The 27,801-nt window shown below is 40.2% G+C and overlaps 1 protein-coding gene across 4 annotated transcripts in view; it reads right to left on the minus strand.

Moving 5' to 3' along the window:
• Nucleotides 1-27,801, minus strand: part of SND1 (staphylococcal nuclease and tudor domain containing 1) — a 406,889-nt gene that overhangs the window by 235,600 nt on the left and 143,488 nt on the right. For all 4 annotated transcript variants that reach the window (XM_073238488.1, XM_073238486.1, XM_037023516.2 and 1 more), the window contains exon 11: nt 22,646-22,735. In XM_073238488.1, the coding sequence (XP_073094589.1) occupies nt 22,646-22,735 (90 nt within the window). The remainder of the gene's footprint in view (nt 1-22,645; nt 22,736-27,801) is intronic.

The raw sequence follows: 27,801 nt of genomic DNA on the forward strand, positions 1-27,801 counted from the left end.
TATAGTCAGGGAGATGAAAGTACAGCAGAGAGAATACAGTCGATAGTTCTGTAACATCTTCCTATGTTGACGTATCTACACTAGTTGGGGTAAGGATTTAATAATGTATATAACTGCCAAATTACTATGTTGTATAATTGAAATCAATATAATACTGTGTACCAACTATACTTCAATAAAAAAACAAAAATTTTTTAAAAATATTCTACAATATACCTGTAATCCATCTTTATCTGTATAGGGGAGTTCCTCTGCCGCCTTTAAAGTAAAAAGGCATTTTTTTCCCTCTCTCATACACTGGGAGAGTATTTTTTTAGTTTCTTAGAAATGGTTTCATCGTGAGCAGGGGAAAGCGACATTAATAACCTATACAACAATATTCGTTATTTAGAACAGGTTAAATAATCTGTTCCCAAATTACACAAGATGGTATTCTACAGTACATAATGGCAAAGTCACACAATTTGGACTTAGGCTACTTTACAAAGAATAAAAATAGAAAATGTAACCGCCTAGTAAGTTATATTTTTAAAAATGATTGATTTAAATTATGTATTATATAATTAAAGATTGCATTTTATTAATTCCAGCTCTAAGTTAACTGAACTTTCTAAGGGATAAGTAAAATGAATGACTTTGATTTAAAAATCAGAAAAAATGGGACCACAGTTACCACCTGGGGCAAGCTTACACCACCCTAAAGGAAAAGGCAAATTGAGTGGAGTTATGTGGATTCCCAAAATTCAAAAAGCAGTTCAGTGAAAGAATTCTGACTAGATCCTAAATATCATACCAAATAAAATCTTAATGTACAAGAACAATGATCCACAGTAAAATTAATCATGTCAGTAACTGAAGTCTGTTATATGCCTAGAGGGAATTAGTGTCCAGGAGGCTTAGCCCTAGGAACTCCCAACTCTGAGTCATCTTAGGAAGCTACCCTTAAAATAAATGGATGATACAATGCATGTCGCTGAACCATAGTTTAAATAAATTAAGATCAACACAGATTGGTGAAATAAATTTTCAGAGAAATCGGGCAATAAAATGACATAGCTACTGAAATTATGATGTTAAAAGTTCATTTAATGATGCTGGAAATTAAACCACCAATTGAATAAATAAAGGCATATAGACTGATATAGGTAAACATATATATGAAATATCCTATAATGATCATATGATTTGAATTACTTTTATTTTTCCTCTATACTTTGCAATGTTATTATAAACATATATTGCTTTTACAATCAGGGGGGAAAAAATAACCACAGAGACTTGCTTGCGGTAACTCACTGAGGAGCCAGGACCTTGGCACAGGGGCCCACAGGGCCTGTCCAAACCTGTGGGGTGAGGAAGGTGTGCAGAAACACGTGACTTGTCCGTAGACATATGGAGGGAGCAAGTGCCACAGAAACCACTGCAACATCACCGCCAGTGTGGACAAGGGCTGCTGACAGGTCCATCGTGCTGGGAAGTCGGCATTACCATGTGCCCCCTCGCCTGGGTGGGCCATTGCCCCACATGCCTTTTTACTTCTAAGTATCTCTCAGAAAAAGTATTTCCTTCAGTGCAAAAAAATAAAATTGAGACGCTGAAAGGCATTTCATTTCTTATGTCATTACAAAATGTCTTGGGCACTTCCTTCAGCTCACCCTGTAAAAATGACCAATGTGAATAACTCAAAATATAAATAAAAATGTTGATTAGTGACCTCCCTCCAAAAAAAATAACCACAGAGAGAAAACAAAAGATAACCATAGCTGAGGTATGTTCAAGGTAACATTAATTACACACCCTGTATTTCACTGACAATAGGGGAGACTACATTTCCTGGCTGTAATTCTCCAGAAGGCTTGCAATCAACTGACGAAGATTTTATTCAGTGCTCACATGTCCCACTTTCTTAATTTCAGCAGTAACTTACAAATCTATGTGCAACATTCAAAAAAATTTAAAATTTGGCAAATAATCTGAGACAGAAATCAATGGGAATACCCAAAGAAAAAAGTATCAAAATCAGAGGTTTCTAAGGCTTTCAGTAATAAGGCAGTTAGAACTACTCAAAATGAAGACACTCCAATGCCCATTAATTTTTTTTAAAGTGAGCTTAAAAATACATATACAAAAGGGGAATGCATAAGGAGATTTCTATTATGGGAAATTGCTGAGGAATCCTTCATTTTCTCCAAGCAGTAGGAATGCTACCCTTACTAGAGTGAAGACAAGACCAGGTAAAGTGATAAACACAATGAAAACTGATAAAGCTCAGAATTTACATTCTAGGCTATACAGCCAAAGTGTATCCTAAACCTAAACTGGTTTAGTCCTTGAAAGTAACAGGCTTATGAATTTTCAGGTAGCATTAAAGAAAATCAGAAGAGGCACTGAATTCTTATTCTGTCTCCAATGGTCATGGAGAAAAAACTGAATTAACCACATCAGGGAATTTAGCTTATATGTTTATAAAAATAAAACAAAACCTCACTACTTTCATAAAAATGAGTCTATAGCTGCTTTTCTATGAATTCAAATAACTGACATAGAATTTTTCTGGGGCAACACATGACCACACTGCTGAAGATGTACATAAAATGTAGCTATTTATTTCAACCAAAATTGTGGTTACTAAGTGATTAATTTTAGGGAAAAAAAAGACACCATTTGGAATCAGTGGAAACAAAGGTAACACTATGCAAAAATAACTATAGAATATAACATTTTATCTGCATAACCAGTTTGCCTGTATTTTTAATACAGCAGCATTTCTACTTCATTCTGTTTTCAATATACCCCATATTTAGGACATGGGTAGATTCTTAATTGCTTATGTGTTGTCCACAATATTAGTAAGAATCATCACTGTAATACAAATCACAACAAATCTCATATGAAATGTCAGGTCAAACACTAAACAAAATGTGCTGCCTTTGGGACTAGAAATATACCACTTCCTGTATTACCTTAAATTCAATGAACCTGAACTCATTAACTCTTCAATTTAACAGACCAGCTTTAAACGTAAATGTAACATGTCATATGAAAAGGAAAAAAAAGTAAATGTAACAAAATTGGCAAATAATATTTTGAAATGCTGGGCTATTTTAATTGCATGTTCATTTGTGCAGCTGAAAAGCAGGGGATCCAACATTTATTTCTAGCTGATGCAAACAGCTATGGCTAGACAGGTAGAAGTTCAGGAGATGGAACTCTTCAATTTTGAGCTTTAAGTCTGAGACTTTCAGGAAGATTGGGGAGAAAAAACGGCTAGATGGCACATACTTTGTCCTTTATTTAGCTTCCTTTGGGTCACAGTAAATTAAATTCTCATCAGATCTCCTGCCAGTTCCCATGGGAACTCTATTAGGCTGTGAAAAATGCACCAGAAATCTCAGAAAGCAAGGAGGCAGGATGTTAAGAGTTCTCTCCAAACTCCCCTTCCCCAGGTCTACTCCACTTCCTCTCTAAGCCAGGCAGATCCGGGTCAGGGCTGCTGAGCACCTGGGGATCAAAAAAGGCTTTCTGATGTAGAAGCAATAGATGGTAATCTTCCTTAGAATGGTTTTAAAAACAGTGGGGGCCTGAAGGGGGGAGCCTAGTAAACATAATGTCTTTCATGTAATTGTAGATTAATGATACCAAAATAAAAAATAAAAAAATAAAGAAAATAAAAAACAGTGGGGGCTAAGAAAATGAAATGTGGACCACTTCCTCCCCCTTCAGAATTCACACCAAATGTCGGGCCTCTCCCCGGCTGCTCTTCTTCCCTTACTCACTCTCCCTCAACCTATCAGGACAGAATAGAACTAGTTCATTTGACCCGTCACCTTATATACTGTGCCTTGTTCTTAATTTTCCTAAGCCCTGACTCAGCAGTTTGCTATTATCGATTGAGCTCATACAATGTGCTGAGCATTGCACTAAGTGCTGAACATATATTACCTCCTCATTTAATGCTCCTGGCAGGCCTGGGTTAGGTAATGCTACCCCAGAGATTCAAACCCTTGTCTATGTGGTTCCAAAGTTCATATCTAAACCACAATAAATAGCCAACACTAGGACACTGATTATATATTCACTTGATATTAAAGGACAAAAACCTCATGCTGAAGTCTAATGATACAGGGAAACCATCATATTGAAGGTTACCAAACGATAAGTATCATACAATCACTAGTTAAATTGAAAATTAAACAAATTTCCAAATATAAAAAAAGCCTAAATTAATAAACACTCAAGTATTAACAGATGCTATTCCTGGCTGGTGGTTTCTTTTAGCTTTAACTTTTTTTTTTTTAAACACTTTCCCTAAACCCACAAAGTCATTAGAATGAGAAGGTGTTGCTTTTGTGACTGATTAAACAGGTGGTAAATATTATTTATAACAAAACAGCAAAACCATACAGTATCATAAACAGCAACAGAATGGACATCACCATTATCAGCAGAATTCATAATTACATTTTCATGGAGGAAAACCATGGCCACAAAGACAACTAGGCTGACATTTTGTAGGAAAGCTGCAGGCTTTCCTAAGTTGTACAGATCAATAATGACAGCCATTTAGAGCTTTTATGTGCTTAAAAATGATATACAAACTCTAAGATATTTTTGTTATATTACAAAAATGTGACTGTATCTATGCTAACATTTACGTAAAAAGAAAGACTATCCATCCACCCACAACACATCTGCCTATGTGAACCTAAAATACCTTTGGAAACACTCACAGGGAAATGGTAATATTGTTTCTCAGGAGGGAAGGTGAACTGGTGAAGGAACAGGGTAAAAGGGACCTCTTCAACTATATACCCCTTATTACCGTTTCAGTTTTGATCCAAGTGAGTGCATTACCTAATTAAAGTAAAATATGAGCACTATATCAAACATCACTCAAAAAAAGTAATGAGAAAAACTTATATCAATATTATTGATTCCTAGTTTTAAAAAAGGTCTGAAAGTTAAAAATATGTTAACTAACTTAAATCTCTATTTATATGTCAGGCTGTCAAAAATATCCTGCATTTCCGTATTGGCTTTCCTGCCAAATGACTTCACAATGTCTATTTCAGAAAATGAAACAACTAAAAGCATTTAGTTCCTTGATTTGACTTTGAAAATCCTTAGGAGAAAACAAAAAAAGCATTGCCGTTTTATCCATCCATATTATGTGCTTTCTACAAATGGTATCTGTATTTACTTTTTTTTTAAATAGCACGTTAAAGAAGAAAAATGCCTTGAGAGTTCAGTCTCCTGTTACTGCCATTCTCAAAGGGAAAACTTAATAGGCTACAGATATTTAAAAAAGCAAGCAAAAAAACAACCAAAAAAAAAAAAGAACATTTTTAAGAAAAACAAAAAATGTTTTTAACTTATGTCCTCTGGCTGTTTAAAATTTTATTTTAAAAATCCTATAAGGAAAAGTATCTTTGCTTTGCCACAGAAGTCTTACCAATGCAAGATACGGACTATCAAAGACCCAAAGATAGCCACCCTGTACTACTACTTATCACCCTGCAGGAACAGGGAAGGACAGGATGATGCCATGGAGTCAAGGAAGAAACAATCAAATCGGAACAGGAATTAAGGAAACCACACTTCACGCTCAGGCAGGTCCCAGTCATTCACATAGTTACTGAGTTACTGTTTCGTAGTGGATACAATGCTCAAGCACTACACATGGCCCTTGTGTTTGTCTAATGATGTGGCAGCTTGATACTGCCCCAATGAGGCAGGGCCACATATTCTCTGGCCCATCAAGTAGAACCCCTTAGGAAAGAGAAAATCAGACTAAAATGGTGACTGACGATTTTCTTCCTCACTCATGTTTCCCCTTTTTCAAAAACAGCAGGAAATGACAGATAAATCAGTTAGATAGTTTTAAATGTAGTGTATCACAGTATGATCTAGCCTGAAAAATTCTGTGTTCATCCAGGAGGACCGAAGCCCAAGGAGAAACTGGAACCATCAGGCAAGTCAAGGGGGCCTTGTTCAGAGAGAAGCTAATGCTCTGTTAACTTTGGAACTGGACCAAGTTTCATACTGCCAGGAGGAAGAACAGAGACAAGAAAAAATGACATTTAGCAAATCACTTTTTTCCTCTTAAGGCCAGAAAGGTCCCAGGGATCCACTGTAACAGCCAAGTCAGAGAGCACAGCAGATGGGGCGTGTATATTGGAAAATGAGAGCTTCTGCAAGCTTAGAATTTTGAAGTGGTTCGTGCTACAGGTCTAAGCACCTTTGAGGAAGGGGATGGAAAATGGAAGGCAGAGGGATGGGAGGGAAAAGGAAGGATAAATGTGGAGGAAGGAAAACATCAGAGAGTTGGAATTAGACAGAATGAAAGGAAGGGGGAGTTTGTGTATGTAAAGGGAAGAGCATGGGAGACCATCAACACCACTCACTCTCTAAATAGCGAGAAAGACATAGTAATAAGTCTCTTCCAGGTTTAGTGATCGTATTACTTATTACCATTTTCCCCTTGGGAAGCTGTGATTAGCGACCACCAAACCAGAAATACTGGAGAGTGGTGAAAAGACTCATCTTTGCCTTTCATCTTCAAAAACTCTCACATGCTGGGGAGTTCAAACCGCATGCTGCCTTTCTTCCATACAGCCGGCAACACTGGCAAGGAGAGAAACTGGTGGGAGATGAGAAAAGGCACGGGGCCAACGTCAAGGAGTCAATCATTGTGATGGATCAGGTTTCTAAAGCCTTTATTTCAAAATTTAGTGAACTGATGAATGGCGGAGGGAATCAAACACGACCTCCCAAATGGGAGAAAATCATTTGAGGACAAAGGCCCTAGGAAAGGAGAATGCAGGTGCTAACACCAGAGGTAAAATAGACAGATACACCCCCAACAGCAACAACTGAAACATTTCAGATAAAAACAGGTAGAACAGGGGCTGCCCCTAACTCAGTAACATGAGCAGAGCTGCAGAAACAATACATTCAATCTGCTAGCTTTTTTTAGGAGAGGGAGGAGGTGCTAGGTAAAAGATAATTATAGCAACTCCACACAAGTAAAAATTTGTATTATAGGTGCCTTAACCAACCTCTCAAAACTGGTGCTCACAGTAAGTATGAAGAATTGCCCACTGGCCACAGGACACGGGGTGGTGGAGTTGGGCTGAGGGGTCGGGGGGAGGCAGGCAGGTGTCACAAACACTCACAGGCATATGCACCCCGCACCCAACCTTCTCATTTTCTCTATCACGGGTATTCACATTCACTGGTATCTCAAATAAATCTCTAGTATCAATAGATTAAACTTTCAGGAATGTAAGAGGATCAAGTAGATAAATCAGTAAAAACTGGACAAAAAAAAATCTTCACTACCGGTTTAGGAACAGATCTTTGGAGACTGCCAGTCCACTCCCCTTTGATAGATAAGGAAGGTAAGGACTAATATGAAATGGCCCATCCCAGGTCATGGAGTTCAGACTAGATACACAAAGTCTAGGGCTCCAAGTGCTTTAGGATTTCCAGCTCCATCCAGCCCATCCTGAGGGGGGCAGTCGGCAAGAGGCAATGGAAATCTGCCTGCCTCTTTATGGTGGCCCTCCCCAGAGACTCTACTAGGAAAACTACACATTTATCCATAAATGTTGTTCTTTCAGAGTCTGATTAGTGATACCAGGATGACTAATTGAGCCTGTCTGCATTCTTTAGAAAGCTCATCTTTTTTCGAGGATAGAAAATAGATTTCTTTGCATTTTATGAATTAAGAAAATAAAGCACACTGAATGAAATGGATTCAAACCTAGTATAAAAAGTTGAACATACACCATCTTAAGCTGCATATCTTGCTGTCTTGAGGACATGGAAACACCCTACCGCTTTCTTGTAATGCAGCCTGAGAAATTGTGGACAAGGCTGCAGGTTTACATGTGAGGAGCCAGTTTCTATTTCTATTCTTTAAACATAAACAGTTTCATTCTTTGTGCCCTGCCCAAAAGTTATTCCTAATGCATGCTCTGCTTTGATTCCCTCCCTATACTAGAATATCGAAGGAATCAGAGCTGTCAAAACACGGTGCCCATTTTAGAAATAAAGAAATGAATGTTCAGACCATACTCTCAGCTGGTGGGATTCAACAAGAAAACTAAAGAACTACCCCCAGCTTCTAAGTAAAAAGAGGTTTACTGTTTCACCAAAGCATGGTCACCTAATTTCTTATCAGTGCTTAAGTAACTTCTGTGATTTTCTTCTTTCCTTTCTTCCATTTCTTACTTTCCCCTTTTCTCTGTTTTAATAAAGAAAGGTCAGAGGTTTGGAGGCAGCAAAAAAGTGAGCCTACTGGAGAAAAGTCAGAAGCATCACCGGCCTGTCCTTTCTCAGTACTCCACCATGCAGCCAAGTCTAGCCGGACAGGATGGAAGGAGCTGGGCTCAGAAATAACCTTCTAAGCTAAAAGGTAACCCACATATTGCAGAAATGGCAAAGTGAAGCATGTCACTGGCTTGTGTCCCTCCAAATCATTTGGACTATTATTGGAAAATAGGGACGTTGTAAACCCCAAGTCAAGGGGAATGGGAACAGCAGGGAGGAATCAGGGTCCACCCAACTTCTGTCACTTAGAGCATTAAAATAATGAAGGATTCAAATCAAAAATATTTTGTGAATACTAGTTGAGTCAATCTCTCATTCAAATATTTTTTTAGAGAGAACAAATTACGAACGCCTCACGCACATTCTCGATTATAAAGAAAAAATGAGGAAATAGCCCCAGACCAGATTCTAGCTCTAATGAGTGACTGTTCCCGCTACCTCCCCAAAACCTCACAGAGCAGCCTAACAATGAGTGGTTACACAACATAAGCACTCAGGTAGAGGAATAAGTTAATCATCACAATTCACAATGAAAAATACTAAGAAAAATATTCTTAATGCCTTGGTCTGTATTCCAGTCAGACAGCTAAGCCTAAAGATTCATTTAACAGGCTGAAAGTCTATATTTGCATGAGGAATTTAGAAGAGGCTGATGACAAGGACACCAGCTCCCTACCTTAGGAATACAGGATGAGCTTTCTACCTCCTTTCTCTGTTATATAAATACCCCAGGACTTTCTTTAAGCTCTTCTAGGTGTGAGTGGAAGAAAAGGTAAGACAGCCTCTCTCACCTGAAGGGGCCAGTGTGGGAGGTCAGACTTGGAAACTATTACTGTAGAAATGGGCACAAAAGCATAGCACTGGGACAGAGGCCCAGACTTCCCAGGGAGCCAGAAACACAGGATAGAGGTAAGATTCTCACAGAAAAAGAAGTGTGAAGGCAAGGAGCTATGAAAGGACTTGGCATGTCCAGGGAATGGTGGGTTCGTTTTGACATATGGAGAACAGAGAGGGAATCAGGACTAGAAATGGAAGCAAGATCCGTAAATGGTGTTACAATATTTTATAGGTAACTGCCTTTCTACTGCTTTATGTTCCCCTAAGGAGTTCGATGCTTCTTTGCAGGTATCTGGGAATGAGAGTTGTGAGATAACCAAGACTGTGCATATAGAAAGCAATTCTGAAGGTGATTTGAAAGCTGGTACAGACTAGAAAAAGCAGGACAACCACTTAAGACAGAGTTGCAATGATTAAGATCAGATTACAAGCGCACAGTCTAAAAGCCACAGGAAATGTCAGCAAAACAAAGACTTGGAAGAGTTAACTGTAGCCTAATAAGGTAAAGTTGGGGTGGGGAGATCACTGATCCTCAAGTTGCGAACAATAGGGAGTACAGACATTACATAAGCTCTACAACAAAGGGAGCCAAGGCAGGTTGCGGTGGCAGGGAGGATAATCATATGGAAGCCACCAGCTACATTCTGGACATAATAGGTGCCAGCTCTCTGATGCAATCTGTAACTGGGTATCCAGCAGTCAGAAGGTGTAAGGAGCTCGGCAGGCAGAGAAAGGAGCTCAGAGTAGAAATTTTCACAGCATTATGAGAGGTAGCTGAAGACATTAAGAGCTTAAGGACACACAGCAGATAAGACCTCTCCTATCTCTGAATGACAACTATGATCTGTACAATTCACATGAATATTAATCCAACACTGCCAAGAGACACGTTGCTGTTACCTTACCAGTTATTCAAATCTGTTCTTAATTCAACTTCAGCTTGATGTAATCTTGCCCCAGTTAGATCATAAGCAATTTGTGACAGAGGTATTTTCTTTTATATTTTATCTCCAAAAACCCAATTACCATGTGAGTCTCTCTTAAAGTATTAATTCCATGAGAATAGGTGTTTGTAAGGCTCTATCCCCAATGCCTAGAACAAGGTATGACATACAGAAGTAATTCAGAAAATATCTGAGGAATAAATGATGGTGATGAATTGGTTTCCTTAGGCTACCACCTGGCCTTCTCAACATATCAAAGCTTTAGGACAGAGTACTCAAAGAGAAAAGGCCTATTCAACCTTTGTCTTCAAAAGAAAGACAAACTGCTTATCCACTTAGCCAAGCCCTGTCCATCGACTTGTAGAAGGCAGAAGAGGTGTGTGGATAAAGTGAAGGTTCCTAATGCCAACACTCGCACCTGGCCCTGGTCGGCTAGCTCACTATATGTGTGGGCAATATGTTGTTATTGTATCTATGTAAAGAGCTCCACCCAGTGCTCTGGATGACATGGTGGCAAGGCTGCAACACTGGAGTGGTGGCAGTGCCAGGACAGAGACTGAGAGGGCTGTGCGGGTAGAGAGGCCCAGAGGCAGAGACCAGCTTGCTGCATGCAGATTCGCTCTAAGTGGACAGGATTCTAGTGATTGACCTGACACTGTGGAAATAAAGTTGGGTATAAAGCCTTTCATCCCAAGAATGTTCTACTGTCATTTCTTTGGTCACACTGAATTCATAGTGAACTTGCCCGGGGCTGAAACCCACTGGCAAGAAAAGGTGGAAAGGCAAAGTAGCAGAAAACTATCTCATCCAAAAAAGCCTGATAGAAGATAAAACCTGGGATTCCTATAGTCACACAAGCAAATTCATACAAAACTGCAGGCAAAGTGTTAGACACAGTGCTCGGGAACACAGGCCTGTGCTGATTGTTCTATTCATCACCCTTGAATGGAATGAGCATGGTTCATCAAAAGCTCCTGCCAAGAATGACTTCCTCAAGGTGTGCAGTATTTCAAATGCTAGTTAGTGAAGTAGAAGGGGTGGAGGCCCTGGGACTTTGGCAACCTTACGTGGACATCCACAATCACCCTTCAAGAAAGGGAAACGGGACAAAGCCTGAGGGTAAGCCTACTAAAAATCCTGGAAATGTGCTCCATCAGCAGTTACTAAGTACCAACTGCCAGCTGGACTGGAGACAGGAAGGCAGAACCCAGGATGAGTGACAACAAAAAGGACAAACAATACAGAAAGCAAGATAAGACAGGCCGGGGACCAAAGATGAAAGAGTGCTGACACCCTCAAATTCTATCCTATGGACTGTATTTGCAGAGGAGCTCATTTCCACAACACAAATCTAGAAATGGGAACTCCAGCTGAGTCAAGTGCCCAGATACTCCTTGCCTAGGGTGTTACTGTCCGAGCAACTGCAATAACAAAGTACCACAATCTGGTTTGTGTAAAACAACAGAAATTTGCTCACACTTCTGGACACTTCAAGTTGGAAACTACAGTGCAGGCAGTGAGTGCCATGCTTCCTCTGCCGACTCTTAGAAAGCAATCTCCCTCGCTTCCTCCTAGCTGCTAGTGGTCCCTGCCGCCCCCGGCACTCCCTGGCCCTGCAGCTGCATCACTCCAATTGCCACCTCCATGGTCACATGGCCTTCTGTCCGTGTCCTATACTCTCTGAGGAGGGCACCTGTTGCTGGGCTTAGGGCCCACTCCATTTCACTAGTCGCATTTTAACCTAATAAATTTCATCTGTGAAAGCCCTCGTTCCACATTCTGAGGTTCTAAATGGACAAGAATTCTGAGAGGACACTATTCAGGCCACTTTAACAATCATCAGGAAAACATCAGAGAAGACTGTCCATGCCAGAAATCCCCATGGGATAGAACTGCAGCATTTTAGGAATAGCTGAACATTTGCCAGAGAAGATAACAAGCAAGAGAAAACAAGAAAGCAGTTCCAACTATCAATAAAAGAACTTGTTTCAGGTAAGAGCAAAAAGCTCCATTCTGATTTTAAACACATTAAAACAAGGATCTTACAACTTAAATGAGCTCAATTATGAAGACATAGCCGTAAAACACCACTCCTGTCATGAAGCTACACAGAGGTCATAGAACTTCCACCTTAAAACCAAGAGACACTTGTGCATACTACTGTCTTGTGTATGAAGCTATACCGTCAGGAAAGAAATAGTCTAGCAACTGAAGGAAAGTATTAGCCTAACTTTCTGAACATTAACGCAGAGGCCACCACAGAAAATAAACATGGGAAGTTAGGGCTTAAAAACTGTAATCACTACTTCTAAATGATGTGTTGCAAATATTTAAGAAATGTGTTTTTTAATAGAAAAGTTATATATTCTATCTCCACATAGGCCCTTTTAAGAAGATGAAAACTACTAGAGAAAAAATATTGAGAGAAGATGGAAGTCAGACTGCATATCAAATTAAGTACATCTGTACCCAGTTTCTCTTTTCCTTCTTACACAACACAAAATATCCTGTACATTATCATACAGAAGAAGCTCAAAAGAATCTATTCTCTGTAAACCAGAAGGTATAGGAATTTGAAGACATGCAATTCAGCACTTTTTATAGGGTTTTTTTGGGCACATAAGGGTTATTTTTAAAGTTGGGGGTAAAAAAAACCTGTCCTCTCCATACCCCCAAACACAGCTGAGCTGATTCAGCACAAATCACCCCCTAAAATAAAATCCCAGTTTGCAGAGAATAAGCATGGAAAGTTCCAGCCCCAGGACGACATTTCAGAAACCAAGCTGAAAAAATCAGGAGTGGGTGGTTTAAGACAAGCTGACCACAAATCATGTTAAAAACATAAGAAATTTCACCAGAAAACTATGAGCAACTTGGGAGCCCAGGAAAGAAAATCTTCAATAATAAGCAAGTAATATAAGAGTAGTACCCAGAGATATGAGAATCTCAAAGAAGCTGGTAGCTAATAAATCATTTCCCACTAGTAAGCAAACAAAAAACTTCCAGGAATGTAGTTGGAAGTGTTAGTTTCTTCATTTAACTTAGAGATGCATTCTGAAGAGGCTAATATACATCATACAACACCACACTTTGCCAGTGAGCTACGTGTTCACCTCAGTACCTCGAATGCCCACAAATTGCAGAGGTATTTTTCACAACATGTAGATTAAAAAACCAAAACAAGAACTCATCAAAAAGAACATGTAGGTGGTGGGATGTAGAAAGTTACCTTGCTGGGAATAGCTAGGTTTCCAGGAAAAGGTTATTTCTGTTAATTACATTCACCAGACAAGGGAGCTAATGAGTCAAGGTTATTTTCAAAACCCAAAAAGTAAAGTGCATCTAAAATAACCCCCTTCATCTCCAATGCATACTGACACATTCCCCTCATGTCTAAGAGGAAAGCATGGTCAGAAATCATAACTCATTCAAAACAGTTATTCGGTGAGTACCTTCAGTCAATGATTCAAAAAATCTATAGCCACATTGATGCTAACAGCTGCATGGGAAAGGACAAGCAATCTCGTACAAACTGGTGGATTTAAATCAAAAAGCATTCACAACCTCAGGGCCTATTTTGATCATTAACGTAAAGGACTTTTCCACAGTATGAGTAAATCAAATAAATATCAAGTGGAAAATGTGGAGATGACAAAGGAAATGTTGATAAAAACCAAACTAAAATACACCAAGGTAATTAAGAAGAATTTACAGACTGTCAGCTTTGCACTTAACTGATTAAGTAACACTGCACAGGATAGAACTTACAAGTGTATTTAAGGGAAAGAGCAGCCCTGTTAAACACCCAGGGAGAAGAGTGAAGAAGTCCTCAAGAAAGGTCCAGGGCCCTTGAAGAATGCTCACAAGCGAAGGGGAATACTACTCTTGCTAAGGACTGCTACTGCTAGCACCTTCAGAGACCTGTCCTTGCACAGGGACCAAGTACCAAGAGCACCCTGCAACCTCTTCCCTGGCACTGGGACAAAAAGATAAAAAAGCAACCAGGCCTTTCTGTTCTCCCAGACTCTCCCAAGTTTCAGCTATGCCAAGAGATTAAAGTGAAAAGGAAATCAAGCCTCAACATTGGCTTACCAAGGTTACCTATGACCTCACGTTTGTCTGTGTAACTGAAAGATCATGCAATCTGACACTGGGTTCTCTGAAGAACAATTTGATTAAACATCACTTTGCAGGGACATCTCAAAGACTAATGAGATAATGTCTGAAGGGCTAGAAGTATTCAGGGGGCTCATCTATGGGTCTGTTGCCACCAGCTGATAGCTGCAGACTAGGATAACGCAGCTGAAGAGAACCAACTCCTGCAGCATGTTACATACAAGAACTGACATCACTCCAAAAAGGACCATGAACCTGGCTATCTACATATGATTCAGGATCAATAACAGGGAAGCGGGCCTCTCTAGATGGCCTTACTTAGCACAACAACAGAAAGTATAGACATCTGTGGGTAAAATATGAAGTTTCTATGAACTTCAGTTTTACCTGTAATAATACAAGTGATACATACATCTTGCAAGGTGCAGGTGAAAATTAAAGTGAAAGCAACATTTTGGGACTTATCATGAAGAGCCAACTCAGTAAATGACAGTGCTAACCCTACTAAGCTGGAATGAGCATTATATCATGGGCCTTACAAAAAGATCTCTTTCTAGTTCACAGTACAAACTGAAATGGCATAAAAATCATAAGAGGGTATTCAACGAATTACAAATGAGCCACATCTTCTATAATTGGCTAAGGCATTCAGGATATTTGATCCCAAGAACACAAGGCTGTTAACAGTAGCTTGGTTGCCAACCCAGTTCGTAACAGCACATTAACTCAGAATAGAGAGACTATCATCTACTATCAAGAGGTTCCACGTCGACTTGTGAGTCCTGAAATGACTCACCTTACCCTCTTGTACATACAGTTAACCCTAGGTGACTCACGGGGCCCTACTTCTACTTCCTTTATATATGCTTATCTGGGTCCACAGCCTTCATCCCAGTGTCCTCCTTTCCATAACTTTAACTATTTGTATGTAAGTTTATTGAGCACCTACCAAGCATCATACACTGTATGTACTGTGCCCTGGGGTAGGAAGCCTAACAGACATGGGCCCTAATCAGCCTAACATAATAATACCCAATGAGAGAGATAGCTATAACACAATCTCTGAAATACATTAAGATTTTAAAAATAATGTTCAAATTATTGGAAGAAGGGTTGTCCAGGGAAGACTTCCCCTAGGAAGTCACATTTAACTTGTGTCTGAAGGACACCCTAAGATAGAAAGGGAGGAAAAATGAGGACAAATAGGGTATTTCAAACAGAAGAAACTGGAAGTGCAAAATCTCACCCTGAGATAAGAGAAACATAATGCATTTCAGAGCCCTAATAAAGTCCATAAAGGTAGCCAGGAGGTAGGGAACAGAAGCAGGGGATGGGAGGTAGACATCTGAGAAGCAGGCTGGACCAGATTATACTGGGCCTTGTAGGCTACAGAATGCAATGGGAAGCAAACACTGTAGGCAAACAAAGAGCATAATGGCACTGTCATGGGACGCTTTTGGGCAGAACAGAGGGGGAGGACAGAATGCATGAAAGCCAGGGGGAAAGGCACCCAGGAGTCCAGGTGATGGGATATGCAGGCAAGTCAGCTGCAATGCAGCAGGACGAGGACACACTCACATGTATATAAAGCAGGAGCTGATGAGGGACTGGGATAAGAGGGGTAAAGAGCGGGTGTCAAAGATGTTTCTGATGGCAATTGTTAGTGGCATGACTCCCAGAACCCTGCGGACCAGATTTTCTGTCAGAATTATCATGAGTTCTGTTTTAAACATGTTGGATTGATACCTCTGCAGCACATGGAGCTCCTTCCCATCCACACCACCAAGCTCCACATCCCCCGAAGTATAGGCCTCATGAGCAATAGGCTTCCATAAGGAACAATCTGTAATATGAATTTGAAATATTCCCTATATTATTTATAGTCCAGTAACTTATTGAGAAAAATGCCCAATGTTAAGTACCTATGTGGATAAAATGAAAGTTCCTATGGCCAGAATTCTCACCTGGCCCTGGTTGGCTAGCTCACTACACACATGTGGGCAATGCGTTGCTACTGACTCTACATAAAGAGCTTCGCCCAGTGCTCTGGGTGACACAGTGGCACGGCTGAAGGAGAGCAGAGAGGCTGGAGTGGTGGCAGTGCCAAGGACAGAGGGCTAGAGGACGGTTGTGCGGGCAGAGAGGCCCAGAGGCAGAGACCGGCTTGCTGCATGCAGGCTCACTCTAAGTGAACGGGATTTAGTGACTGACCTGCCACCGTGAAAATAAAGTTGGGTATAACCCTTTCACCCCAAGAATGTTCTACTGTCATTTCTTTGGTCACACTGAATGCATAGTGAACTTGCCCAGGGCAGAAACCCATTGGCAAGATAACCTAAAAAAGAGTATAGTTCACAGAATAAACCTAAATGGCATGTAAACCACACAAAGTCAACTGTTTAGTCACAAATGAGCTTCATTCCCCAAATTTTCTCATTTAACATAATTAAATGGTAAACATATTTAATTCACAGACATACATTTTGGGGCAGAGGTTTCTACAGAGTGTGTTAAAGCTTCAGCAATGGTATCACCAGGATTACATCTTCAAAACAATCTTACTTTTGGCAATTCCATCTCTCCCACCATTTTTGACCCTTCAATTGTCCAAAAAAGTTATAACTCTGAACACAATAGTTTCCATGGTGCTAAAAATAGTGCAATGAAGACTCACAGGTTATAATCATTCATGTGTCATTTATAAATTCTGTATTACATGGATTTTAAAGTATTTGGAGACTGTACTTTAGAGATTGTACAAGACAGAGATTGTCTGAGATATCTAGGAAAAAAAGATCCCAATTATTACCTTCCTCCACTGAGAACAAAATGAGAGGCACACAAACTTCTGTCACATGGGTGTCCGCTAAGCATTAAGAAAAAGATACACACAAAAAAAAACTACTTCTGCTATTAGAGGAATGTAGCCCTGGTCGTTTAGGAGGGCATCAAACTTGCAACCTTATACATACCTACATTATCATTCTGGAAAACTAAAAGACATGCTGACATTACCATGTATTCTGTTTCTCCGCTCTACTGGGGCCATAAAGAACCCCAGAAGAAATGATCAAGACACCAGCAAGAATTCACCATGTGTATCCCTCAGTGAACATTTTAGTGAAAGCACAGAGAGCAAATGGTAAACGGGACACAGGGAGGGCATTCTACCAGGCAGCATGGCAATTCAGACAGCTTCTCAAACACTTCCAGAATACACATATATCCTTCTACCCTCCCCAAAATCAGAGAAAACAATGCACACACATTCACTTTAGTTTGAGCAGGTACTTGTTTTATGGAAGCTGGAACACATTTAACCAGGTACCAGCCAAATCTGTACCATGGCTTAATGCCACTCAAATCAGTTGTGTACTGATTCACATCTCTTGACCTCAGAGCTGGTAAAAAAAAAATCATAACTGAAAAAAGGCTATGCCAGGTTCTATAGGAAAGCAGTATTACTAAAAACTTACTGGTGTTTGGAAACTCTGAAAGGACTAATACCATCATCGATTCTCAATGTCCAAGATGACCATTAGCAAGAGAAGGCAAATACTCCCATCTCACAACTGATAAAACCAAGGCTCAGAGAGGTGGTTGGTTATGTTAATGAAGGCATTTAGCCATAATTAAATCTTGAGAAAGTGAATTTCTGTAGCTGACATACAGGCCACTGAATCTAACAAAGCACCTTAACAGTTTACCTTCAATCTTACTTTTCTAGAAAATCCTTAAAATTGTCATATGATAGACTCTCTGGGATGGCCAAATAATAGGGCAGAGAAGATGATTTTCCCTCCATTATCTTGCTTAAGCTGTGAGAGGCTGCCCTAATCAGCTTCGTGCACACAGGCACATAGGCACACGTGCTCCCCCCTCGGTGCCTCTTAATCACCATGTGTCACACTGAGCAGCTGCAGAGGTCTGAAGGGAACTGGCAGAGATTTGTACTGATGTGCTAGCCGCCCCCTGAGGCAGCAACTGCCCTGCCTGCTCCCAGACTCCAGAGAACATGGGTGTTTGCTCTTACCATTGACAGTCCCAGAAGACCAGCAAAGTGGTTTCAGGTGATGAGTCAGGAAAAGCACTTGCATCAGGAATGTTCCAGCCCAGCAGAGCCAGGCTGCATTCTACTCCCTACGCAGGGATATGGTATTCATCATTTATACAATGTCACCATGGGGGACAAAACTTGGGCTCAGCACAAATAGAATCCAATCAACTCTGATACAGAGGAACCAGTAAACAAGGCATCCTCCACCAAAAGGGAACCTATTTGCTTAAAAATTGCCACCTTACTTTTTTCTGATAATATTCCTTTCTCTTAATTAAAAAAAAAAAAAAGGCAGTCCGTGTGTGCTGAACTCCAATGAGTTCTGCACAGTGGTATAGAGGGCATGTCAAAGTGTGGGCAAAGGGTCTGTTTGTTTCTATGCAGAAGATCAAGGCCTAGCTTGGATACCCAGAAAATGAACTAAGATACAATATGAGGAGGAGCTTCTGGCATCAGCACTCTCTGGAGGACTCGTGCCGGGGGATGATCATCAAAAAGCCTCCACAGGGATCCGGGCGATGCTGCGGTTGTAGCTGCGTCCATCCCACCGTTTCCTGGTCTTGCCATTGGAATGAGGAGGGAGATGTCTAGGCTGGCATGTGCATACAGTGAGACAACGAATTTGACCGGATCTGTACTGTTGGAACTCAACCAGGAGTTGGGAGGGGTGCACTCCAAAATCTTATGACTATAGACTATCTATGGTTAAAAGAACATATGGGATGTGAACAGATCCCAGAAATGGGCTGCTTTAATTTGTCTGATTTTTCTCAGACTGTTCAAGTACAGTAGGACAATATCCATCATATCATAGACAAATTTTCACAAATGCCTAGGGTGCCTAAATGGTTTTCTTGGCTTCACTGGAGATGGATGGTAATTATAGATTTGCTTTGTTTATGTCACTGTATTCCTATTATGTTAATATGTGTGTGCAAATTAGTTAGTAGTTTAAAACCTATACATACTTAAGGTACTATACAAGAAGATATGTCAAAGAAATAATCAATCCTCCCATGTTTTCTTCCATATGCTACCTCTATAGCTTTTCTTCTTCCTTCCTAATTACAACCCTTAAATAGAATTCGTGCCTCATATCGAAGTTACCAAGTATCATAATTCCTCCAGGTGGTAAAGATACCTTGAGACAAGTGCTGGGCATAGAAGCCACAGGGCATAAATCTGCAAAGAAGTAAAAAGCTAACCTTTTCAAACAATATGGCTTCTCTCTCACTTACCAACTTTACATTTCCCTGTATGGCCCCGGAAGATGACTGGTTAGCCAGAGACGGGTAAGATTCCTCAAGGGAGGAACAACCTAAGACAGGCACAGTCGCAGGGGGGCCATCAGGTGAGAAATTGGGGATCAACAGAGGTGAGGCTCAGAACCTCACCCCCCCTGCTTTGAGAGAAATCTACTGCATCCATGGATGTTTTGCTGCCCTTGTCTAGCTTGGATTAATACTTAGTCCACAGGCACACACCTGATCATCTACATTTGCCCTCTTACAGCACTAAATTATGTTTTCTACCTTTATCTTGCATCTACCTACCACTTCAGCATTTTATTAAAAATAAAAATAATAATAATAATAATAAAGGGAGAAATGTGGGATCCACATATAAATCAAGCATAAAAATCAAACGAATATTCATATTTGACCTGATTGTTTATAGTTCATAATGCGTGATCAAAACCGAAAGTTTCTGTGATGAATGCCCTTGTACTGTTTACCATGTAAGAATTTATTCACTATGTAAGAATTCGTTCACCATGTAAGAACTTGTTCGTTATGCTTCAGAAGATTGGAGACTGATGAGAATTAGGCTTGAGATGGATTAATGATTGTACATTGAGCATTGACCCCCCCTATACTGAATTTTATTGTTGTTAACAACCATTTGATCAATAAATATGAGAGATGCCCTCTCAAAAAAAAAAAAAGTTAATATTTCCTAGGGGAAAAAAAATTGCCACCTTATCTGACACTTTAGGTCAGTCGTTTCATACTGTGACAGAGGACTTTAAGAAGGCCTGATGCACAGTGTTTGAGAGCAGAAGCTGGGCAATCTTCTAGGAGCATTTGGCAGCTGCTGCAATGAGCTGTGATCTCTATTCCCAGGGATGAAACAGAATCAGGACAGGGCAATACTCAAAGAAACCAGGTGGATGCCATAATACATGCCACCCAGCTGGCTACACTCAATCAAATATATGCTGCCACTCCTTTCAATGTGACTTTCCATGAATTTCAATGTAAATCCATACTTGTGAGGAAATTCCTTGTTTGTCTCTATGCATTTGTTTATGAGCCAGTAAATGAGTGATACAGTATCAGCCTGGTGAAATAGAGATGTTGGACATTAGATTAGATAACAGGAGATCTAGAAATTGAAAGAGGCTTAAAGCCATCATTCATACTACACTTCATGAATGAATACAGCATTCTGTCAAGTTTTATATAATGACAAATGAGCCTATTCTCTGAAGGAACCTGAGATTTAATACTCATTTTTAGGGAACCCAGTTTCGTTTCTCTACTTCAAAGTTAGCAATTTCATCTTATGCCCACCTTGAAAATCTCTTCACTCTAATTTATCTTTCTAGTGACCACAGTATATAATACAATTGGTAATATTTATAATATACTACATTAGCATTAGTTCAAAAGTGAGAGCCTTTTTGGACCTGTTACCTCACCACTAATTTACAAATCTCCCTTAGGTAAAGAATACTAACATGGCTTTAACTGTTAAGGCCAGACATACAGCAGAATGGCCTTTACCTTTCTGCAGATAGAAGAAAAATTAAACCAAAAAACGTTAGGTGCCAAAAGATTGGAACCCATTGGAACAGAACATGGGTAAAGACAGATCACTATGGCTCCCTGAGCAGATTTCCCTCAACTACCATTGAGGTAACGACCCCATTCATATCCCCCATTCATATCCTCTGTTTACCAGGGATACAAAGAACTGCCCAGGGTATTTTGGGTGGGAGCTCAGAGAAAATAGGGAGCACTCGGTGGCTCACCCTCAGCCTCCCAGAAGGGCGGGTTCTGAGCTAATGACAGAATATTATGCTCTAGAAACACAAGGAGGTGCACTCTTAGGGTTACCGAACTATTGCACTGAACTAGGAAGAAAAAGTGCTTCACCAAGCACCACCAGGAAACCATGTACTCTTTTCCCACCAAGGATCCCCAGCACCTGCGTAGAATCTACAGGAAATGTGACAAGCCCATAACATGGAGGTGCCCTGCACACCCTAGTACATTTCAGTAGCATGTTTCTAGTCCAGGAGAGCCCATCTTCTCCTTAGTCAACCTGTTGCTCCCAAGTAGGAGAGACAGGAAAAACCAGCAACCTTCCCCTGCTAGAAAAATCCCACAGCACCAACTTCCCATGGAGGTGGCTGGAGAGAATGAGAGAGCCAAGTGGATAAACTCAGGGCCATATGCAATTCCTGAAACTGGAATTGCACCTGGAGGTTGGAAAGAACATGCCATCAGAGCTCTTACAATCATACCGAGGTCAGGGCCCCAATTTTAAACCTCTCCCAAGAGAAACCACTTCCTGATTTGCAGGCACACCCCTCTTCATATCACAGTGATTCTGCTTGACTTGGGGCAGGAATGTCACCTGCTGGTCTCTGGGTTTCCATCACAAGGGCTAGCCCAGATTACATAATCCCTAACTATCTGCAAATCTGTTTCTGTCACCATTTACTTTCTTTTTTTATGTTTTACAGGTTTATTTTCAAAGGGCAAAGACACATAATTTAAATACAAGTCTGAACAGAATTACTCTATCAAAGCCAGCACTAATGCCAAAATGCCTTCTCACTTACAGACACTTGCCAGTATCTTCCAAGTCTTCTCTCAGTGAAGAAAAGGGATCTAATATCCTATTCATATACATCTTCTACAAATTCTGTGGACACATAAAGTTCTCTGCATCTATATCAGGAATTTCAAACCCAAATTCGTCCTGCATGGCCATAATAATCTCCACTTGGTCCAAACTGTTGAAAGATCTTTCATAAAATGGGGATTTACTGAACTTTTCTGGGTCAACCTTGTCTTAGAGTTTCAAGATGTAAAAAACAGTCTTTGATTCCCTTTAACATTAAAGGAGTCGCATCACTGTATCAGCGGCACAACTGTGTAAGCACAAAGAAATTGCTTGGCCACTGAGGCCTTGTCCAGGCCCCCAAAGGGTACAGGGTGGCACTGAGTGGCTGGGCCACAGCCAACATGGGGGCCCGAGGCAGTGAGGCAAAGCCCTCAGGCCATGGATGCAGGCAGAAAGGACACCAGCCACCATGGCTATGGAGGCCCAGGATGCCATCATTTACCTTTTTTCCAATAAGCTTCTTTCGAAGGAATTCCCGAGCTTCAAACATGTAAGGAATGTCATACAGAGGACGCAGTTTCTTGTTCTTATCCTAAAAGCAAAACAAAACATCACATCAGCAATGAAAACAAACAGTAAACCAAAAAACCCAAAGAACACAGCCAATAGCACAAGATATGGGAATTCATCTGAAATATGCTCTTGCCGTACCATTATCACAAACACTAATGGAGTGCTAGATCCATAGTAAGTGATTAACAAATATTTGGCTAAAATGCTTTTACAGGGAGTACAATTACGTTTTTTACAAAAGAGGTTCAAAAATAAGCAATGGAATGTTTGCATCTATGATGTAGAAGAAGCTCAATAAGCATTAGGTCGTTTAAATAATTTTTAGGTACATTATAAATCTGTATGAATAAACCATTCAGCACCAACTATTAGTCACATGAAAAGCACTCCATAAATATGTTTCCATCCTAAACTCTGTGCTCTTGTAACCTACCAAAGTTAACAGAAGCACATCTACTGGTATGAAATAGCACAAAGAGGTTCTGAAGAAGTGCTAAGTGATACAGACTAGGGACCAAGTGCTGTAAGAGCCCAGGGAAATGCCAAGAAAGAAGTAATCAAGAAATATTTCATTGACAAGGTGGGACTTAATTGAGTTTCCAGGATAGGAAAGAACAAGAGAAAAAATTAGAGTTGAAGGAAGAGAACAAGCAAAAGGGGGAAAGAAGGAAAGTAGAGTACTTCAATACACAGGCACAAATAAATATAAACACACACAATTCCTTCACTATTTCATGGGCTCTGGACTTCTGGAAGAGGTTACTGTCTAGTCAATGTAACCATGAGAATCTAAGAGGAGGTGGTCCAGATGTAGTTGACTGAAGTGGGAATGGATAGGAACTTAAGGGGTATGATAACCATTTTAAAAAATGAATTGACAGGAATTGGCAACAGAATGGATAGAGGGGATAGAGAAGAGGAATGCAGTATTTTAAGTCACAGTGACAGCCATATGAAGTCAAGAACTTTGCCTTTTGATGGGGGATGTAGAATAGGGAAATAGGGAGGTGTCAGCTCAATTACTTTGTATGTCTCTGTTCTCCTCAAGCCTAGGTTACAAGAGGCCCTGTCCACTTCTCTTATTCTCTGTGACCCCAGAGCCAAGTACAATACCTCCCTAATAGTAGATATTCAATAAATAGTTGGATTAACTAACTACAAGAGAAATAGCAGAATGATGTACAAAGATCAAGTATACCAGAAAAGTACGACTGAAGTACAGATTTGGGAATCTCTAAAACCAAGTAATGTTTGACAAAAATTCACAAATAAGGAGAAAATCAAGGACTAACTCCTAACCTATATGCACACTGTTGTTTCCCCAGCCTGTATGAGTCCACCTGGCCTCAGCTTTGCCACTACACATGGACAAAACAAGATCTCCCTTTAAAGTCCATTCTGTAAGATAAATTCTAGTTGAAATAAGCAGGCGACAAGAGGCAACAAAGGGCCCGGCAGTTGATTTGAGCGCAATTCCCAGGTGATGTTCCTCGGTCTGAAACACAGGCCAGGGAAGTCACACCTGGTCAGAGAGGTGGGGCCTTATAAGGGGCTAGGAGTGGGAGGACTGGGTAAGCTATCCTAGGGGGCGTGGAGATGTATGATTGGCTAAAGGTGAGATGATAGACAACTAGAAACTTTTTTTCTTTTAAGAGGGAGGATACTGACATCGGGGTCTTAGATGGCACATCAGAAGGATGGAATTCAGGAAGAGCTGTCCCCTTTCCATATAAGGCATGGACCTTGGGGTCTGGTCTGTTCTCCTTTTATGGTATCTCTCTGTTCTGTTTGTATGTCCTTGTTTTTCCTTCCTCCAGTCTAACACATTCTATGCTCAAATATTCAAAATTATTTGTTAAATAGCCAATTAATTCCAATCTAAATAAAGAACCTTTATCATGTTAATATCCCACATTTAAACTACTCCTAAGGACAATATTGAGGTTAAGGTGACCAAAATAGGTATTTCCTTAGACCTAACTAAGCCTTGGTATCCAGAAGACACCATTTAACCATTATAATTCCCTAATTTAACAAGAAAATCACTCAAGAGAATGTACATAATTCTTTGAGCTTCACATTCATCATCTAATTGTCTCTTACTTCTTCTGAACTTAAAAAAAGGCTAACATTCTGGGGCTCCTCCTCATACGTGAGGGTTAAAGCACCCTCAGAAATGCAGGTATGAACACTTTACTAAGATGATGTATAGGAATCCATGTGATCTGAACAGGAACAATATGGTTGTCCACACTTTAACCAAAGTCCTGGGGTGTCATGGAAACTGCCTAGTATGGTACAGTCCAAAACATGAAACAATAAAAAAAATAATTAATTTAACGCTGAGGTTTTCTCACAGGAAATAAGGGAAATGAGACACATATGGGTAGCCTGGCTAGAGGGAGAGTGCTGGGTTTACAAGGGCAGTGGCGCAGAATTATGGGTATTTTATAAACATCCAGGCAGCCAAATGATAATCATGGTCACTACTAAGGAAGTAAGTAGAACATATGGTCCATAAAATGGAGTTTATGATGACACTCAATGATACAGTAACAATGCCTGCTAGACAGAAAGATGCCAGGTGCCAAAAATGAACAGGATTTTTAATAAAGAGAAAATCAATGGACATCAGCCCTCAGGAGTAAAGAGGTGCCAACGTATTCATATTTAGTGAGCAACAGAGGACAGTCTATTTAGAGTAGCTGTGTGATCATACAAGTGAATAGCATTCTAAACAATGAATTGAACAAAATATCGACATTTACCTTAGAGCCTCATGATTTGCCACATAACCTGAATGTCTGAACCTTACCTTACTTATTCTGAAATATCACAGAGGTTAAAGGTAATGTCATTTGCCTGAACTACAAAGCAATTAATTAAAGGTAAGAAACAGTTTTAACAAGCATTCAAATAAAGACCATGTAATGAGATACAAGTAAATGTGTGAAAGTGGATTATGTGAACAAGAAAGGAACTCAACAGGATGGTGCCAAACCAAAATACATCCAAAAGAATGTAAGAAAATAAATAGTGTACCAGCAAGCTTCCCCATAACAAACAGGACAAGTTCAGAGTCCAATTTTATGTCTCTCATGAAGCTTAGGAAAGAACTAATAGCACCAGCAGAAAAAAGTTTCGCAAGTGAAAACAGAACGATCTTGTTACTCTAACCCTGCAGAGCTAGAAGCTATTGACATCTGCAAACATCTTACAAGAGAGATATTAGAAGTCCCTAAGAAACCACAAAATAAAAGCAATTCCTCCAAATTACCAGGTAGATAAAAACCTTTGAAATCTCGAAGAGGCAACTGAGGTATGGAATGTGTTCTGAGAAAACAGGACTTCAGCTGATTCTTGCCAGCTAAACACAACTGTCTAGTTTAGATTCTAATTTACATGGAAATATTTTAAAAAAATAGAAAAGAATGCTTGCTTTATTTGGACGGGCAGATAATACACAAACCAATGTGTGCTGTCATCACTGTTCATCCTGAGAAATGACATTGTATGTAGGCTCTGCAATGACTCCCATTAGTGATAACTCCAATCATCTGTACCTCTCACAGGTTGGAGAGGAAGGCCCAACACCTACATCAGCATCTAAAGACACACAGGCATTTTTATACCAAGTTATTTTTGGATGTTTGCCAAAAGGAGTTCTCTGTTCAATGTTCATTTGGAATGAATGGAAGGGACTTATACACATGTTCATGCCTAATTTAATCTAGTCCATACTGTAGCCAAGGATTTGTAGCCAAAATATCTAATGACCTTGGGATACTGCAGGGTTTCTTATACAATGCTGATCAAACCATGAAAAAAAAAAGACTGATAAATGTGACTCCACTAAAGTTCTTTAAATTCTTTAAGTTCTTTACTGAGAAGACATTATGAACAGTGATAGGCCAAAGTAAATGCTCTTAGTAGCAGACAGGCGAAATGGATCAAGAAAAGGCAGAGCAGGATGAGAGAGAACCAGTGAGCAGAGTCACAGTTGTAATGTGATCAGGGTAGGCCTCACTGAGGTTACATTTTAGCAAAGACTCAAATGAGGAATGGCATGTGGTTATCTGAAGAAAGGAAGGGAGAAAAGCTAATGCAAACGCCTTCAGTTATAAGCATGCCCAGATGGCTTCAAGGATCAGCAATGACACCACTGTGGCTTGAGCAATGTGGAAGGGAAAACAGGAAAGAAGCAAAGATACAGATCTGACTTCACTTTTGAAAGAATTAGTTTGGCCACTGTGTTCAGGGCACACACTATAGCTAAGAAGGGGAGAGAAAAGGGAGACCAATTAGGAGATATGACAGTTATCTGAGTAGGAATCAATGGTGATAGATTATATCACAGAGGCAGCACAGAGAGAAAAGTGATCAGAATCTGCAACTATTCTGAGAGTAATGGGCAAAGTGAGATGTATGAGAGAAAAGCAGGAATGATCAAGGATGACGCCACGGTATTTTGTATCTGAGGAAACAGAATTACGGTGGGGTCAAACAGGTGGGGAAGACCACAGGTGGACTAGACAACAGAGTGGGGAGTAAAGTAGGGAGTTCAGTTATGGACATGCCAAACTTGAAGTGGAGATGTTGAGGAGGCACTTGGATATAGGAGAAGCCGTGTTTGGAAGAAAGCTCTGAACTGGTGGTATACATTTGGGAAATGCTCGTGTACAGGTATTCTTAAAAGCTAAGAGAACTCAAAGTGACGTGGGGCAAAGACAGGAGACAAGCATCATGATTAATTTTCCAAAAAAGCTCAGATACAAACAGTATAGCAAGAGCAAGGAGGATTACATTTTATGGCTAAGATTCCATTTTAAAAACCAGGAAGTTATTAGGAAGAAAGATTTCTAACATACTCTTTAGCAAAGACAGTAGCTCAACCCACCTTGGAGGTGGAGCAGGTGGTCTTGATTGACATGATTCCCAAGGGAAGCTGAAGAGAAGACACATAATGTCTCTCACTGAAGAAAAGCATTTTGAGAACACTTTGTGAGTCTATACCTGCTGGCCTTTTCCCACACTCCTGAAAATGCTTAAAAGACGGAACCCTCAGTCTTTCAGCATGCCTCCTTT

This window comes from Manis javanica, chromosome 6 (genome assembly GCF_040802235.1).
Source record: "Manis javanica isolate MJ-LG chromosome 6, MJ_LKY, whole genome shotgun sequence".
Classification (NCBI taxonomy): Eukaryota; Metazoa; Chordata; class Mammalia; order Pholidota; family Manidae; genus Manis; species Manis javanica.